This window comes from Heloderma suspectum, chromosome 3, assembly GCF_057233095.1.
Source record: "Heloderma suspectum isolate Gila_16-S chromosome 3, 16-S_ref, whole genome shotgun sequence".
Classification (NCBI taxonomy): Eukaryota; Metazoa; Chordata; class Lepidosauria; order Squamata; family Helodermatidae; genus Heloderma; species Heloderma suspectum.
Window position 1 is genome coordinate 63,832,775 of NC_139460.1, and position 16,436 is coordinate 63,849,210.

The window sequence follows — 16,436 nt, forward strand, 5'->3', positions numbered from 1 at the left end:
GCGAAACTGTGTCACCAGCTAAGGCCCCAATCCAACAAGACAGCCCAGAACAGCCTTCCCTAGTCTGGTGTCTTTCAGATGTGTTGGACTACAACTCCTATGATCTCCAGCCATCTATGCACATACACATCTGGAGGGCACTGGATTGGAAAAGGCTGGTCCAGAAGGTTACTATGATGGATGGTATCAAACACCACACTGTGGGGTATTTTTGTGATAGAAGGGTAGGCTATCCTTTAAAATTAAAGATGTTGCTTTATCATTTCTGTGACCAGGGATTTCTTCACTTGTTCCCAATCCGTGGTATATATATTGTGAAGAAATCAATGTGATTAGGGATTCCCCTTCCTTTCTGTTGCTGATCTCCCTTCTATTCCAGCACCCAGACTATTTGGAATGAATAGAAACAATTTTAAACTGTCAGAGCAAGAGGTGTGGATCTTTTCCCAGCCTCCACCATGGCTGTAACTGGGCGATAGATATCCAAGAATGTGTCGAGAACACTCGATTCTTTTCTTTCTTACATTAACTTTTATTTTTAAAGATTTTATTAATTTTCCAAATATAAAGACATACATGGAAACAAACACAAAAAAGGAAGTTATATCAAGTTTAAATGTAGTTGTTGACAGAGGATATTATGTTTAACATATTTTTCTCCCATTACTTTACAGGCAAGAACCCTCAACTTCTAAAGTGAGAAATACCGCCCTTTGGGCCTTCCTCTCTGCTCCCCCGTAACCCCCGAAATGTGCTCCATACTTCCAAATGCATGCAGCGGGGAAGAAGGCGGCGCCGCCACCCACAAAGGCACCCTCTTCTTATTTCACAGCTCACTTTTACAGCCCGATCGTAAACCACGTCCACTGTGACGGAAGTCCCTTGATCTCAACGGGTCTGGATTTGCCTCCAAGTGTGCGTGCATATAGGATCGCAGCTTCGGAGCCCCAAAGCCACAAGCCCAGATGCTGGGGCTCAGGGCTGCAATCCTATCCACGCTTACCTGGGGACAAGCTCCAGTGAACATAATGGGGCTTACGCACGAGGAAAATACGTGTGTACAGGACTGCGCTGCAATCAAATTCTAGAACCCTCATAACCGAGCGACTCCTTTCTCTCTCTGACGGGAGGACCTGCTCCCGCTGCCGCCGCCGCCCTGCTCGAATGCCCGGGACCACGAACGCGCCTCCTTGACCCGCTTCCCGCGCTTTCTCTGCCTGAAATGCCCCTTCTGTGCGACCGGACCTCTCCCCTCCCCGCCTTCTTTTTCGACTCCCGAATCTGGGCGGGAACGCGGGGAGAAGGGAATGGTGGTCTCCATTCTTCCCTCGACGCAAGAGGAGCAGGTTTTCCGCGGTCTACTTGGAGGGACTTTGTTCCTCTTCGGGATCCTGGAAGACAGCGAGGGAGAGGGGCGGGGTTTCCTCGCCCGCGTGCACCGGGGGTTGGGGCGTGTACTAGCTAGGGGCCGAGGACTCGCCGTGCGCGAAACAATCGCTAGAGTTGATGGCTTTCCTCAGCCAGGGCAAAGCGACGCGGGGGCTCCCTCGGCAGGGCTCCGCGGCCAGGCAGCCGTCGCCGCTTCACCTCCTGCTGCTGCTGCTCCTTCTTCCTCCTCCTCCCCTTTAAGGGGTGGGGGGCGGGCTGGCCTCCCCGCGGCACCTGCGGGAGGGGCAGCGGGGCGGGGGCTGGGAAAGTTTGTCTCTGTGGTTGGCTGCGCGGCCGGGCTGAGGAAGGGGACGGCGGTAGCGGCGAGGCGGGCGGCTCCCCCGTCCCTCGCTCGCTCCTGCCGCTCCTAGGACAAGCCAGCCAGCGGGGAGCGAGCCAGGGCTGCTCGCTGGTCGTGCTGGCGCTCGGGTTATTTTGCCCCGCCCCCCTGTCGGAGGCTCCGCTTGGTGAGGCGCCGCTGACTGACTGACTGACCGACCGACCGACCGACCCACCCGGGGGCTCCGGCTGGCTCTCTGCGCGCTTATCCTCGCCCCCCGCCCCCAGTTTTGGACATAGCGGCATGGGGCACCGAGGGGAGAACGCGCCCCTTCTGCTCCCCCTCCTGTTACTGTTTGGTCAGTCCTTGGGCTGGGATGTGGGGTGGGTGGGAGGCGGAGATGTGAGGGGTGTGTGTGTGTGGGGGGGGGTGATGTGGGGGGACATTAGTGAATGTGGGATTATGTTGGTGTAAATAAGGTATTAAGGATCCTGACCGGTGGATTAGGTACTTGCCCTTGGGAATGCTGCTTCTGGTGGGAGGTGCGCGATTGCTAAAAAGCGGGGAGGGGGAGAGGGGGTGTCGGGCTTGCTTGAGAGCCATGTTGTTTTCCCGGGAAGCCTTGCTCGTTAATCCCAGCTGTTTCAGGATAAGTTGTGAAGTGGTGTGGGTGATGGTGACGGCACTCTTCCCATGCCTAGAAACCTTTTTTCTTCTTATTGATTATGTAGTCCAGGATCTAGGTAACCCTTCAGGGGAGCACCCTGGCCCACCTTAAGACCCAGGTGTGTGTTTTTGACAGATAGTTCTATTAAATGGAGTAGGCAGCCCTACACTTTGACAGAAATGAGACCGTTTAACCTCGTGTTCAGGTGGCATTACCATCTTCCTCTGTATTTCGAAACCATTAATGCAACTCCAGATCTCCACTTTATAAGTGTGTGTTAGAATGTTCGGGGGGGGGGGGGGGAAATCCAGGCTTGTACTTCTCTTTTATCTCCCAGCTGTAGTTAGAGGGAACCCATCTATGTTGAGTTTCTTCCATCATGTAGCCTCAAGAGGTCTAGCTTTCCAGCCTACTTGCTGGCAACCAATAAAGAATATTCACCTTGAGTTCTCTTTTGGAGTATAAGGAGGGTGGCTTTAGTAGTTGCCCCCTGTAAGGTGTGAGTGCATTTCATTATTGTGAACTTTACAGTCTAAAGCTCTGGTGCTTTAATGATTTGAAAACAGGATCTTCTTTCATTGTTCCTGCACGTTGCTTTGATGAAACCTTCCACAATTTCTGCCAATACGTTTTATTTAACTCTTTGTTTTTGGAAGCTGCATTGGCAGTGTCTTCAGCAGTTGTTTTCACTTCATAGTTCTTTCTCTGACATCTAGATTAATGGAAAACGTAAGCTTCTGCTAGAATCCACCGAGGCAGCTTTGGAGCATTAAAGAGCTAGCATAAAACAGGGTTGGATTTAGCTTTGTGTGTATCTTGTCATTTTGGTATTCAGAAAAATTCTGGTGTACAGAGGTGCTCTAATCCTAATTTTAGGTTTGTTAATTTTTGTTCTCAGTATACCATGCTAATTAATGAATGGCACGTCTATAATTGCTAAAAGTTTGTAGACTCTGTAGAACAGCTGTCCTGGTGTGGGTTCCGGTGCTAGACAAGGAGAGATGTGTTCTATACTTGGGTTTTGGCCTCTAGTGCTTGGGGCACTTTGTAACAACACATTTTAAAATAAGATGTATGTGTGAGAAAGTGAATAAACCTAGAAAATGTAATATGCAGAAGGGATTTTCAAAAGAGGCTACTAGTGCTTCATAGCATGTGGAAAAGGTATTTCAGAGCATCTGTAATTAACCTGTAAGATATGTGTTATAAAATGTCTTTAAGTCTTTCAAGAGGGTTTCCGTTATTAACATTACAGGATTTAGAATAATTTTATTGACTTAAACTTAGGGTAATGGGAATTCATGCCTTGGGGCATAAAATAGAAGGGCTATTCCTCTTAAGTATTACAATTATCCAAAATCATTATTGGAGTGCTTTGATCTTCATCAGTTCTGAAGTACTACGTATTTTCATATGCAAGGTACTGGATTTAATATTATCTGGATAGGCCATATTTCATGCCCCTTCCCACATGTTATCTTAGAGAATTTAAATAATTCCTTAACCTACCAAATTTAGTGGAGTTTGGTGCTGATGTTCATTTAGCACAAAAAGAAGAATTCTGTCCTTTGTCAAACATGGTCTGAGGTACCCTTGGCAGTGACAGATCGGTTCATTTACCCAGGTTTGCCCCAATCACATATAAATTGTGGAAATGAGTCCCCTGATTTTTAGAGCAAAAGGGGCACATAAATCTGTGTGTTGGTGTCTCCCTGTAGCCTTTCCTCCAGTGCTGTTCTTCCTGTGGCTGGCCTCAGAGACTGGAAGTTAGCTAGTCTGGGGGCAAAGACTACAGGGAGGTAAGCAGCAAGCACCGTAGGGGTCAGTTGCCTAACCTGCATGCCGTTCTTGATCTAAAAATTAGTCTACACCACTGCACTGTAACATGGGCAGATGTGGATATAAAAATGAGTCTGCCACCACTGTCATATGGAGTTTGAGCCTGAAAAAGCCAACTCCAATAGAGGTGTTTTGTGTGTGTGTGTGTGGGGGGGGGCAGTATTGCTCAGAATTTTTATGGGGAAATCTAAAATATCAGGGAAGAAGCTGTAGGCAAACAATTTTGACCTTTCTCTCATTCTTAGATATTTGCTCAGTGTGATCCTAAGCATCTTTACTGAGAAGCAAAGTCGTAATGGGAAGCAATTTCATAGGGAGTTCAAGACTTGATCCCTCATGCATGTTTAGGATTACAGCCTTTAGGGTGTTCAGCATAGATAGGACTTGTGCCTATGGAGGTGAGTAAAAAGGATAAAGATTAGGGAAATGTTTTGCCAATTTATATCACATAAAGAGTTGTGGTGCACTATGTCGTGTGTTATGTGATCAAAGTTCTTGCCCGCTACGTTGGAAATAATTCCCTAGTTATATATTTACTAGGTCGGGTAAGTATAGAAGGAAGTGTGTCACTGTTGTTGGCTTCAGAAGCGCATATCTCCCAACTGGTTTCACGTGGAAACAGGTGAGGCACATGCCCAGGGAAGAGGGATCCTTGCCTGATGTGAATTCTGTGGATCACAGCTTAGTGCTTTAGTCTTTAAAGTTATCTAGCCATCACCTTTTGATAGCATGAGAACAGCTCAAAAATCAGATACCCACAATAAGACAGACTTTGCAAATCCACATGAAACGCCACCTTGCAGGTTCTTATTCTTAAGAGTTGCATGTATTTAATCTGTAACCAGAGCAAATGTCAGGCTTTTCAGTCCTAATTAAGATAAGTAGTTCAATTTAATTAAAAAAAACAGCTTCTTTCTTTTGGTGGGAAAGGGTTCGAAGGAAGCAGGTGACTCATGTTATACCTCAGTAAAAACATTCCGAATCAACTTGCAAGATCCCCAGGTAATCAATATTTGTCTTCCATGCTTCAGAGGTCCTTGCATTGCTTTTTCTGTCTAATCTCCAGCTTCTGGCTAGCATTAGGGATCTCTCAGACAGCTTCATTTTAGCTCCATTGTTGTTTGCTATGGCTTGCATTTCCAGCTGTTTGATTTCTTTGATGCTACAACAGTTAGTAATTTGAATCAAGGTTTAATTCAAACCCTGCAGTTAAAGGCTTCCAGTAATTAGTTGCTTGTCTGCTTATAATCATGAACCTCACGAAACAGTGTCCTTTACAATGCAATTATGGTAAAAAGACGAAACAAGAGACCATAAAGGACTTTGCCCATTAGATATGGTATTTGGCAGATCAATAATAGAAATGGATGTGCAGAGGAAGAATATGGGAAAATCCTGGTGATTGAATGGGAAAGAGTAGAATAAACCAGTACTGAGTTACCTGTTCTTTTCCAACTGCCAGCAATCCGATATTCTTTTTTTCTTCATGCCTCTGGAATAAATAAAAGAAAATATTTTCTGCTTTGCCATTAGACACTCTTAAAGGTGAAGTTTGTCCGACTCAGTACAAAAAGGGGGAGTTCCACTCGTGGTCTGTTCCTTCAGGACTGGCAAATCTTTGCTTGCTGTTTCTATTCTCCTTATTTCCTCACTTTCAGAAGTATTTCAATGCTCTGCAAAGCAGCTACATGCAGGCAGATGGCACAGGTACTCTCCCCTCTGATTGTCCTACTTCATTGCCAATTGACCTGGCTATCTGAGGGGCCACTTCTTACTATAAATCTGCCCAGCTATTAAGATCTGCAGGAGAGGCCCTTTTGAGGGCACCATTACCCGTAGAGGGCACATGTGAAAGGGCTTTCTCCAGTGTCTTTTTCTTGTGGAATGTGCTCCCACAAGAACTATGATTGGCCCCCATTGGGACCACATTTTGTGAAGGACTGCCTACACCTGTATGAGCCTGCCCAAGCATTAAGATAAGCATCGGAGGCCCTACTCTCTGGCCCACCAGCAAGAGATGGGGACTAGGAATAGGGCTTTCTTAGTGGTGGCCCCATATCTTTGGAACTCCCTCCTGAGGGAGATACGTATGGCTTCATCACTGCTGGCTTTTAATAAAACTCTGAAAACTCATTTGTTCCAGTTTGTATTTGGTGCTTCAAAATAATTAGCAGCTGCTGCTGCTACTGATGTCTGTATGAGTTTAATTGTAATTGTGTGTTCGTGTTTTTGTAATATTGTAAGCCACCTTGTGAGAGCAGTGCACCCTGAAATTGCCATGATAATGATAGTAATAATAAAGTTGATGGACAGCCAACATACTAGCTAAATTGTAATGTATGAAGTGTCTCTTGAGAAGTGGAGGATCTTCATTTTCCTGGCCAGGATTCAAACAGCCATACAGCTAATATTGCACACCCAAAGGAGTCTTCGTGCCTGTGTGTGTTCCCTCCCCTGTGCCATATAGCAAGCTGCTTTTTAAACTGAGGGGTCTTTAAAAAAATAATGTGATACAGCTTGGGGCCTGATGTTCAAAGAAAAGAATTCCATGGGACATGCTCAGAACTTTGGACACATCCAAAGTACCTTTGGCGATCCCAACCATTGTCAACTAGTAAGACAACCTCTATCATAGGGAAAACACAAAAAGGGCTTACAAGGAGTGAGCAGTATCCAATGCAACACTATCACTAATGTAAATTACATTGCACTAGCACAACACCATTAGTGCTTGATGACAAGTCGGGTTCTCCAGGGAAACCTGTTCCACCAGCAAGCCCTATTGGTGTTGCTGTAGAGGTCATTTATGCTAGTGCAAAATAATTTACATTTTGTAGTGTAGTGTACTATTGTAATGTAGTATTGGATATTGCGCAGTATGGTAAAGACTCTCATGCCTTTGAGAATAGAAGGTATGATAATTGGCTTCATAAGCAAAAACTACCCATGTTTGATGTTGCAGGGGCATCTAAGGGTCAAACTGTATGCGATGTTCAGTGGCACGAATGTTTAACCAATTTCCCCACAAGGTGAGGAGCACCTTGGAGGGAGCAATCTTGGTAAGGAAAATGGCCTGCAAATAGGGTTGGCGGAGAATTTCTCCCCGAAACTTCGGGGGGCCGAGCGCCAACGTGTTTGGCCCCCCGAACAAGTTTCGGGGAGAAATTCTCCGCACCCCCCTGCACCCCGCACCCCCCCCGGGACGGGAATTACCTTTGGCGAATGTCCCTCCTGGCGGCGGGTCCGGCCGGTGGTTCGGCGGGTCTTCGTCCGGGGCGGGAGCGGCAGCTGGTCTTTTGACCGGCTGCCGCCGCCATTCCAATAAAAGAAAAACAAAACAAAACGCCCCCATGATAGGCTACATGACGATTAACGTAGCCTATCACGGCTAGATTTGCAAAGTCACCCGTGATAGGCTACGTAAATTGTCACGTAGCCTATCACGGGTGACTTAAAAAAAAAAAGCGCGTACGGATAATGGCGGCTCCCATAGGGAGCCGCCATTCATGTTCCTTATTTGGTCGCTGTAGTCTATGTAAATCTTTACGTAGACTACGGCGAAAATAAGGGCAACGCTATTTGCATTGCCCTTATTTTCGCCATAGTCTACGTAAAGATTTACGTAGACTACAGCGACCAAATAAGTAACGCGAATGGCGGCTCCCTATGGGGGCTGCCATTTGCGTACGCGCTTTTTTTTTTTTAAATCACCCGTGATAGGCTACGTGACTATTTATGTAGCCTATCACGGCTGACTTTGCAGATCTAGCCGTGATAGGCTACGTTAATCGTCACGTAGCCTATCACGGGGGCTTTTTTTTTTTTTTTTACTTTTTAGGTCGCGGCCGGGCAAGGCAAGGCGCCTCCTCCCCGGCCTGAATTTCGGCCGGGCGAGGCGGGAAGCCTCCCCCCCCGGCCTGAATTTCGGCCGGGCGAGGTGGGGAGCCTCCCCCCCCCGGCCTGAACTTCGCAGGGGGAGCAGCGAAGCGCCTCCCCCCCCCACCGCGAAAAGCTTCGAGGACAGGTAAGGGACTTTCATGCACCCCTACCTGCAAACAAAATGATAAGTGCCCCTAGTTCCCACCCATGTGAACTTTCACTCCAGATTGTCGTTTCCTGCAGTTACTTTGGGTTACTAAAAGAAAAAGCGAAAGTGCTGCATGTGTTTGACCCTCTTTTAAATTAATCCTGTTCATTCATACTGAATAGATGAAAGCTGGCTTTAAAAATACTGATACTTAAAATTTTTGTGCCAGTAGTGTGAGGTTCTGAAATTCTCCTCAGCTTCACATAATTGAGAAATAAATAATTAAATACTGATAATTGAGAACAAAGGCAAATTATTCATTATGTTGGTTCCATAATTATTTGAGAATTTTACAAAACATTGACATCAAAACAAGCACTCTGAAAAAAAACACCCTCATCTCAAATGTCTTATTAAGAATAAAAGATACGAAGTAAGAACTTCTTCAGGTTAGACAAAGTTATAAAAATGGAACTTCAACAGAATGTCTAAAGTATTGAGTCTGTGCCAAAAGCTTGGGCGCAACACATTTAAAAGGGGCTCCTTCCTGTATGTCCTATCCCAGTTTTAAGATTAAGCATCCTCTTAAATGTACCATCTGTGGGATGAGTTTTAGTACTAAAGGCATGTAACTAGGCATTCTTGGTGGCTGCAATCTGTGATGCCTCATCTTGAGTACCATATACTGTTTGATTTTTCACTCTCAAAAGCAGCCCTTAAATCATGAAGAGTGTGGAGTACCTTCCCTACAAGCAAAGCATTTGTGCTTTCTTTTCTATGTTTAGTTTGGGGGACTGGAACATGACTAGGGGGACATGATAGAGGTTTATAAGATTATGAATTATGAGCAGGATAGATAGAGTTCTTTCTGTGTTCTGTAATATTGGAGCTTCAGGCCACTGGCTGAAGTTAAATTCAGGTCTGAAGCAGCTGTCAAAGGAAGTACTTCAAACTAAGAGTGATTAAGAAGTTTATTACCATAGGATATGGTGATGACCCCCTAGGTAATATGGCTTCAAAACAATAAACAAATGCATTCATGAAAGACTGATCTGTTATTGGCTGTAAGCCATGAAAGCTAAATAGAGCCTCCTCGCTAGAAGGCAGTATACCTGTTGAGTACCAGATGCTGGAGAAAACAAGAGAAGGCCCGTAACAGAAGAGTGTACGGAGGAACGATTGACGGCAGAGGCCAGAATGGAATGTTGAATGGAGTTAGTGTCAGTTGGCACAAGTCAGTTGGAAGGAGGAAAGGGGCAGTTGGGGTGAGGTCGGAGTGAATTGGTGAAGTTAGGATGGAAAGAGACAGTGAGAGGAATTAGGGGCCAGAGCTAGTAGAATGAAGGATGGGGTGGTGGATGAGGAGAGAGGAAGAAAGGTTATTGAAGGCAGAGATGTAGTGTTAAGTTTTTAGAAACATTGTCTATTACTGTTTATCAGATGACTATTTTGAATGTTTACCTGTTACATAAATAAATACATGTTTATTCTTTTAAATGTTTATATTCTGGTCTGGGTGGATTTGAAGGTTGACATATTTCACTACACGTACTGGTTTTGAAGTACACGGCTAAGGAGCTAAAGAAGAGAGTCTTACTACTCTACAAATCAGAAGATGGTGGTAGCTGGTGTTTGGGGAGTCCTAGTGAAGTCTGGACTCAGTGACCTCTGTTGTATGAGTGGAACACGCTCTTTGTTCGTTGTCTAGCCGGACAATGGATCACACTAGACACGGGTAAGACTTCTGGATCTAAAAGCGCTTTATTGCATGGCCAGCAAGGCACTCTGTCAGCAAAGGGGCAGAGAGCCCTGAATGTTCAGTGGGGCGGGCTTTTATACAGCGAAATACGTCACATATAGGGAAGAACTCTAGTCATGCTCTAGTAGACAGATTACTTGGAGGCATTCACACAGTCTGTTATCTGAAAAGGGGCTGAATGTTCCTTCCCTGGACAGGGTGGAAGCTTGCTAGCTAGTGACACTCAGTTACTGCACAAAGTACAATGTTATCAGCCGCAGCTTGGGGAAGAACCCATCCTCCCTTTGAATTCCCAGAGAAGCTGCTGACAGGTTCTAATTTGCTTCTCGCAGACTATGCTGCCAAAACAAGGTGGGCTAGCATACAAACATGGAGCAACTCTGGTTCACCATTAACACAAGCACAAGCATCTGTTGGGCACCTTATGCAGATGTCAAGGCACTCTTATAACTGCGTTGCCATTCTGGGGTATACATAACACCTTAGGGGTGAGGTTAAAGGATTCTTTCCACAATCCTCCCTTTGATCCAAATAGTACTCTTTGTACAGTCTTGGATTATGAATAGAATTCTTTGAGGCGATGGACTGGAGAACTGGATATTTCAATGGGGGGAACTCATTTACAGGCCTAGCAGCATACTGGCCTGTAGGAAGTTGACAGCCCTTATATAAAGGAGGAACAAGGTTTATACATCATTGCACAAAGCAAGGGTTGGCAATTACTAACACAAGTAAAATAACAATTGCAATAACTAGTTTTCTTACTCAAATAGTAGAGGGAAACCAAGTACTATGTGTGAAATATCTTTAGAGATTTTGTTTATATTATTGAGGCGGTGCAAGATGTCAGGTTGGTTATCTGTTATTTGTGTTCAACACTCATTCCCGATTAAAGCACACACACCTCTTTGCGAGGCTTAGAGGTAGTCTAGAGCTAGCCTATTTTGCAAGGCTACTAGACGTACCTCGGCTAGTTCACTGGAGAGGGATTTGGTAATGACAACACTTTCATTAATGAACTGAGTGAGGGATTCAGATAGAGTGCAGATGTCAGCATAATTCTTTGCAACTCCATATGTGGGTATGAGGCCACAACCAAACCCAGCCTAACTGTGTTTATTGCGTTGGCAGCCCTGGGGCAGGTTTGTGGCAACTCGCATACTTGGCACAACAAACCCTGGGGCACATCGCCATGGAGCACTCAAAGATGGGAGTGCATGTGTTGCTGTGTGTCCACATAGCCACCAAACTCCCACTGGCGGCCTCAAAGTGGAAATGGTGTCATTTTGTGTAAAGGGATAAAAGAGTTTATGAGGAACAGTTGCCCAGCTGCTAAACACATCTACCACAGCTTCTGTAGAAAAATCGGTTTCTACAGTCCAGTTTCTCCCATCAAACTGAAGTGATATGTTGCAATTGTGGTAAATGTATGTTAGACTGGTTAGCGGGGAGGTAGATAACACAAAAGAGAGCAATAACTTCACCACTTAAGGACAGTCTGGTCTGACCATTCATGTCAAGAGATGTCAAGTTTAATTGTCATGCTTATGCCAACTGTAAAATGGTAATTGGGATACCCACTAGAGGGACTCTACTACGTCTACGAGTAGGGGTGTGAACACAGATAAAGGGTGGCTGATCTTGGCAGCTACAGCTCTCAATAAATGTGTTTGGACCCCAACTTCCAGGAATTGGCTCAGGTGTTGTAGTGACTGCCTGTTACAGTTAGTAACTGCACGTGGTTGATCTCTTAACTAAAATTGTTGGGGTACAGTATAGAAACATTCTTAGGACAAGTGCTGTCATTTCAGCTTGAGTCCATCTATGTGTGTTTCCTGCCATGATGCGACACAGTCTTCGTCTGCTTCTGGCACACCCTTGTCGCGGTCAGGTGGCTTAGCGTTGTTCCCACGACGTCCGTTGCCGTCTGCTTCAAGTTCCCCTGTTTCCTGGTCAGGGGAAGTGCGGCTTGATTCTGTGATGTCAGCTTCTTCTGGCCCTGACTCAGCAGGGCTGTCTGTCGTAGCTCCTCTGGTGATGGCATTGTCAGCTTCTTCTAGCCCTGGCTTGGCAGGGATGTCTGTCACAGCATCTCTGGTGATGGCGCAGTGGGAGTAATGGATCCAGGAATCTCGACCTGCTACTTTGAGAGTGGTGTGTGAGGCTAGAAGAACTTGGTACAGGCCTTTCCATCATTCCTTGATACCATCTGCTGTCCAGGCCCTCACATCTTGTCCTAGTCCAGGGAAGGTGGGGTTTTTGGCCACCCTGTTGTCGTCTGCTTCTCGTCCTGGTCTGAAGAGGGTGGAGGTTTTGGCTACCTTGTCATCTGGTGGAATGGCACGCTTGCATCTGGTGTGATGGATCCAGGCTTCCTTTTCTTGGTGTCTTGTCACATAGACCCAATCTCTAGCTTTTAGGCTGTGACACTGCTCATGATTGGGTGCAATGGATGTGCTTCTTCAAACTCTGAATGAAATTTTTAACACATTTCATTAATTTCTTATAATAGTCTACGGTCACTGAACGAGAGTAGGTAGAGTCTTCATATTCGGGAGGTGAGGACAAAAATTTCATTGGCCTGCTGGTGATAATTTCATATGGAGACAAGTGGTGTTTTCTGTTTGGGGGTGGCCCTCATAGACATCAGGGCTAATGACAAAATAGTTACCTAATCAGAGTTCAATTCAGTATATAACTTTGACACATTTTGTCTTCAGTATCCCATTTGTTCTCTACATTTTCCAAACCTTGTGTGTGGGGGGTGATATGGGCCTTGAAAGTGTTGGGAAATGTTTATCACTTTGCACACCTGTTTCTAGTAGGAGTTACAAAGTTCAAAAGTTTCTTAGTGACTGTGGTAGCATCTGCCCTCCTGCAAGGGGATGCCTTTACCCTCATCTAGAAAACAAGCACACAATTTCTAACACATATTCAAACCTATAACACTTGGATATTTGAATAAAATCCATTTGCAGATGTAAAAACGGACCGTCTGAGAGACCTCTATATCCCTGCGCAACCTTCACAAGATGTGGGACTGACAGGTGACACAACAGAGACAGATGGCCTGACAGATGGCCTATCCTTCCTTGCCAGCATGTGAAAAGGAATGAAGCATGTTGGCCAAGAGGAAATGGAGTGACTTAGGCGCTACCAAGCGGCCGCTTGGGGAGCACTTTAGAGAGTCGGGGTGTAAAATACAACTTGTGCAACTCCACTTGGGTTTTGTTTGTTTTGGGGCCAAATCTTGGGCTATGCTGAGGTCTCAAAGATTAACAAGATATTTGTGCAGCAGCCTTTGCAGCTTCATCTGCATGGGAATTTGAGTGGGACACAACATCTTGCTCATATGTATGAGCTGCACATTAAATAATAGCAATGGAAGATGGAACAAAGCACACATTCTTAAGCAACTCACTAATTTGAACTTTCCAGTTTTGGGTACATCCTGATCCCTAAATGATTTGTAGTTATCATTTCTACACACAAAGCAACTCTTCTTACACTCTTGGTGCAACTCTCACTTGACCTTCATTAGTTCACTATGCTTTACAACATTTCTATCACACTTTGGTTTTCTACAAGCCTCTACTCTAGCTTTCTCCAACCTGGTGCCCTCTACACTTTCTGTTTACTTGCTTCTCACCGGTGACTTTCAGCAAAAGTTTACACTTTATATAAAAATCCAATTTTAATCATAACAATTTCAGCACATATATTATATCTTCACAAACATTCAGTTTTATTTGCATTATTTTATTCAAAAACATCTTCCTTTCTGGTAAACACACAAGTGGAGCCTAAGCTACAATTTTGCCTTTCTCATATTGTATGGTATATACCAACCTGTAACATCTTTTTACAATAGCACACAATTCGGCACACGCACTTGGCGAAGCCCGTGCTTGGGCTTGTTTCTTTTAAGCCTGACAAGACTGAAACAACAAGAGATTGTCTTCATCCCTAAAATTCTAACAGACCTTATTTTTATCTATTAAGTTCATTTGTTTTATTTCTTTTATGCAAGATAGATAGGGGTGGCTTTCTCTTAAGGAGATCAGCATTTTCCCATTTTCCTAAGGGCTTCTGGGAGGGAGGAACATTTTGGCTCCAATCCTTCAGTAAGAGCCATCAAATGAGTGGATGGCAGCGAAACCCACAAGTTATTAGGATCACATTTAAATTCAGCTCAAAATTTACTTAACAAATCTCTTCTTAATAAATTTACAGGACTATGATCCATTAGTATAAAAGCATGATCTGTTTTAAAGGGCCCTACAGACACCATGACTTCTTTACTAAGGGGTTGATAATTTGGGATCCCATCAATACCCATCACCTGCTCTCGGCGTCCCGAGAGGGGAAATTCTTTGCTGTTTAGTATAAAAACAACTGGTGACAGTATCAACTAGACAAGAGTACTCATTTCCTTCAACCTTGATTTTCAAGAATGGGGCATTCAGTTTCACTTTCCAACTGTTAGGTGTCGGGGAAGGGTTTTTTGGCTTTTATGTGGAAATCTCCCCGGGGCTGTCATTGCCTACTCTGTTCTCTTTCTGCACTTGCTAACCCTTCAAACAATAATTACAGATGTTGCGGACATTTTGAGGCAGCTGCCGGGCCCCCTGTGGCTGGCCTCCTTGGCTTCTTCCTTGCCCATGTCCTCTCTCTCGTGTCTTGTAAAATCTACCTTCAGAAATTACTGCGGCCAGCATTTTCACACTATTTACTGACTCCTTCTGTCCTTTCTTCTCTCTCTCATCTCTACCATTAAAAAAAATGTGGTTGCCAAACTCAAAACCTCTAACACAGACTTTCCTTGCCACCCGGGAACATTTTTTTCTCTGCTCAGCTTCTGAGTCCATACCGCCGTACGTGCGAATGGACTGGGAGAGTCTGGAGAAAAACTCTCCTGGTGTATAATGTTGCCCTTTCATCAGTAGCCAGAAGGGCTTCTAACAATTGAACTAGATCCACCACAAATGGACAGTGGGTGTGAAAATGGTTCTGACTCTAGTTATAACCTTACTAGGGTCTTCGTGAAGGCTGGGGGTATCTGGCTAATACACTCAGGATTCTATAGAGCAAGTCTTACTGAGTTAGAAAACTGACAGAAAGTACATACACTGCTGGCCCCCCTTCACCAAGACCTTTCTGTTTTGGCAGCAGAATATGTTTTCTCACAGTACAGAAAGAAGCATCCCTTACCAGTTAGAAGGTACACAGTGTGAAGAGCGATTATTGTGCATTGTTTTAGCTTCTGCTAGTAGCAAAAAGTGTGGCTTTCATTGTATGTGAATATAGCTATGAGAACAAACTCTAAAATTGTGAAAATTGCCAATAATAATAATAATAATAAACCTTTAGCAACAAATAAGCTGGTTCTGGTGGGCTTGCCAGGAGCTCCATCTGCACCTGGAACAGCGGGGGTTAAAAATTTGTATAGTGGAACTCAAAAGGGGTTCCCAGATGGGCAGAGGCAGCTAAATAACCAGGCGGAGCCCTTAGTGAGGAGCTAAGGCTTTCTGGGGCAAAAACATTTCCTCTTTGGCTCCATTTGTAAGCCTCATTTGACCAAAGGTACCAATAATCCATCTGGCCAGGAGATTTTCTCTTCTGAGACTAGTCTTAAATCTTTCAAAACTTGTGGGTTAAAGGATCCTATATTTGGCCACAAATGAGATGTGACTGGCCACTCTTCAACACACAAAATACACACGTTTCTTTGACAAATCAGCAATACTGGAGATATTCTTGAAAGACTTCATCACATCTAAAGGACTGCCCAAAGGGGCAGAACACATGTTTCTCATTTTGGTTTTGAGACGCCAACTTGCAACTAATTTTTAAAACTCTGGGACTCCAACCCAAGTTCTGATTTCTGGGACTCCAACCCGAAAATCTGGCTCCCAAGACTCTAACCCGAAAACCTGATTCTGGCCAGAATCTAATTTTTTTCTGACTTTGAGGACTCCAAACCCAAGCCTAATTTTCACTTCGAGGACTCTAACCCCAAGTCTATTTGTTTTTCCTTTTCCTTTTTGGAACTCTAACCCAAGTCTTTCCTTTTGGGACTTCAACCCAAATCTTTCAGAAACAGCCCAGAAAAGGACACAGTTTTTCACTTTTCTTTACCTGGTTAACTTGTGATCCATCTTACCCTTTATGTTGACCTGTCCCTTATCGAAGTCTCCCCGACTCTCCACCGGAAACAAGATCCCTCAGGTGAACTCACCTAGTGGCGCCTGGGTGTTGATTCGGGGTGGAGAAGAAGAGAGACATGAGCCAGGCGGGTCCTGCTGCAGTCGCCAAATTGTTGTATGAGCAGAACATGCTCTTTGTTCATTGTCTAGCCGGACAATGGATCACACTAGACACGGGTAAGACTTCTGGATCTAAAAGCGCTTTATTGCATAGCCAGCAAGGCACTCTG

General features: G+C 44.8%; 1 protein-coding gene across 1 annotated transcript in view; it reads left to right on the forward strand.

Moving 5' to 3' along the window:
- The first annotated feature begins 1,283 nt into the window (after positions 1 to 1,283).
- The window catches only part of PTGFRN (prostaglandin F2 receptor inhibitor), a 136,704-nt gene continuing 121,551 nt past the window's right edge, over positions 1,284 to 16,436 (forward strand). Inside the window, exon 1 of the mRNA XM_084843459.1 lies at positions 1,284 to 2,066. Coding sequence (XP_084699585.1) covers positions 2,012 to 2,066 — 55 coding nt within the window. The 5' untranslated portion in view covers positions 1,284 to 2,011. The remainder of the gene's footprint in view (positions 2,067 to 16,436) is intronic.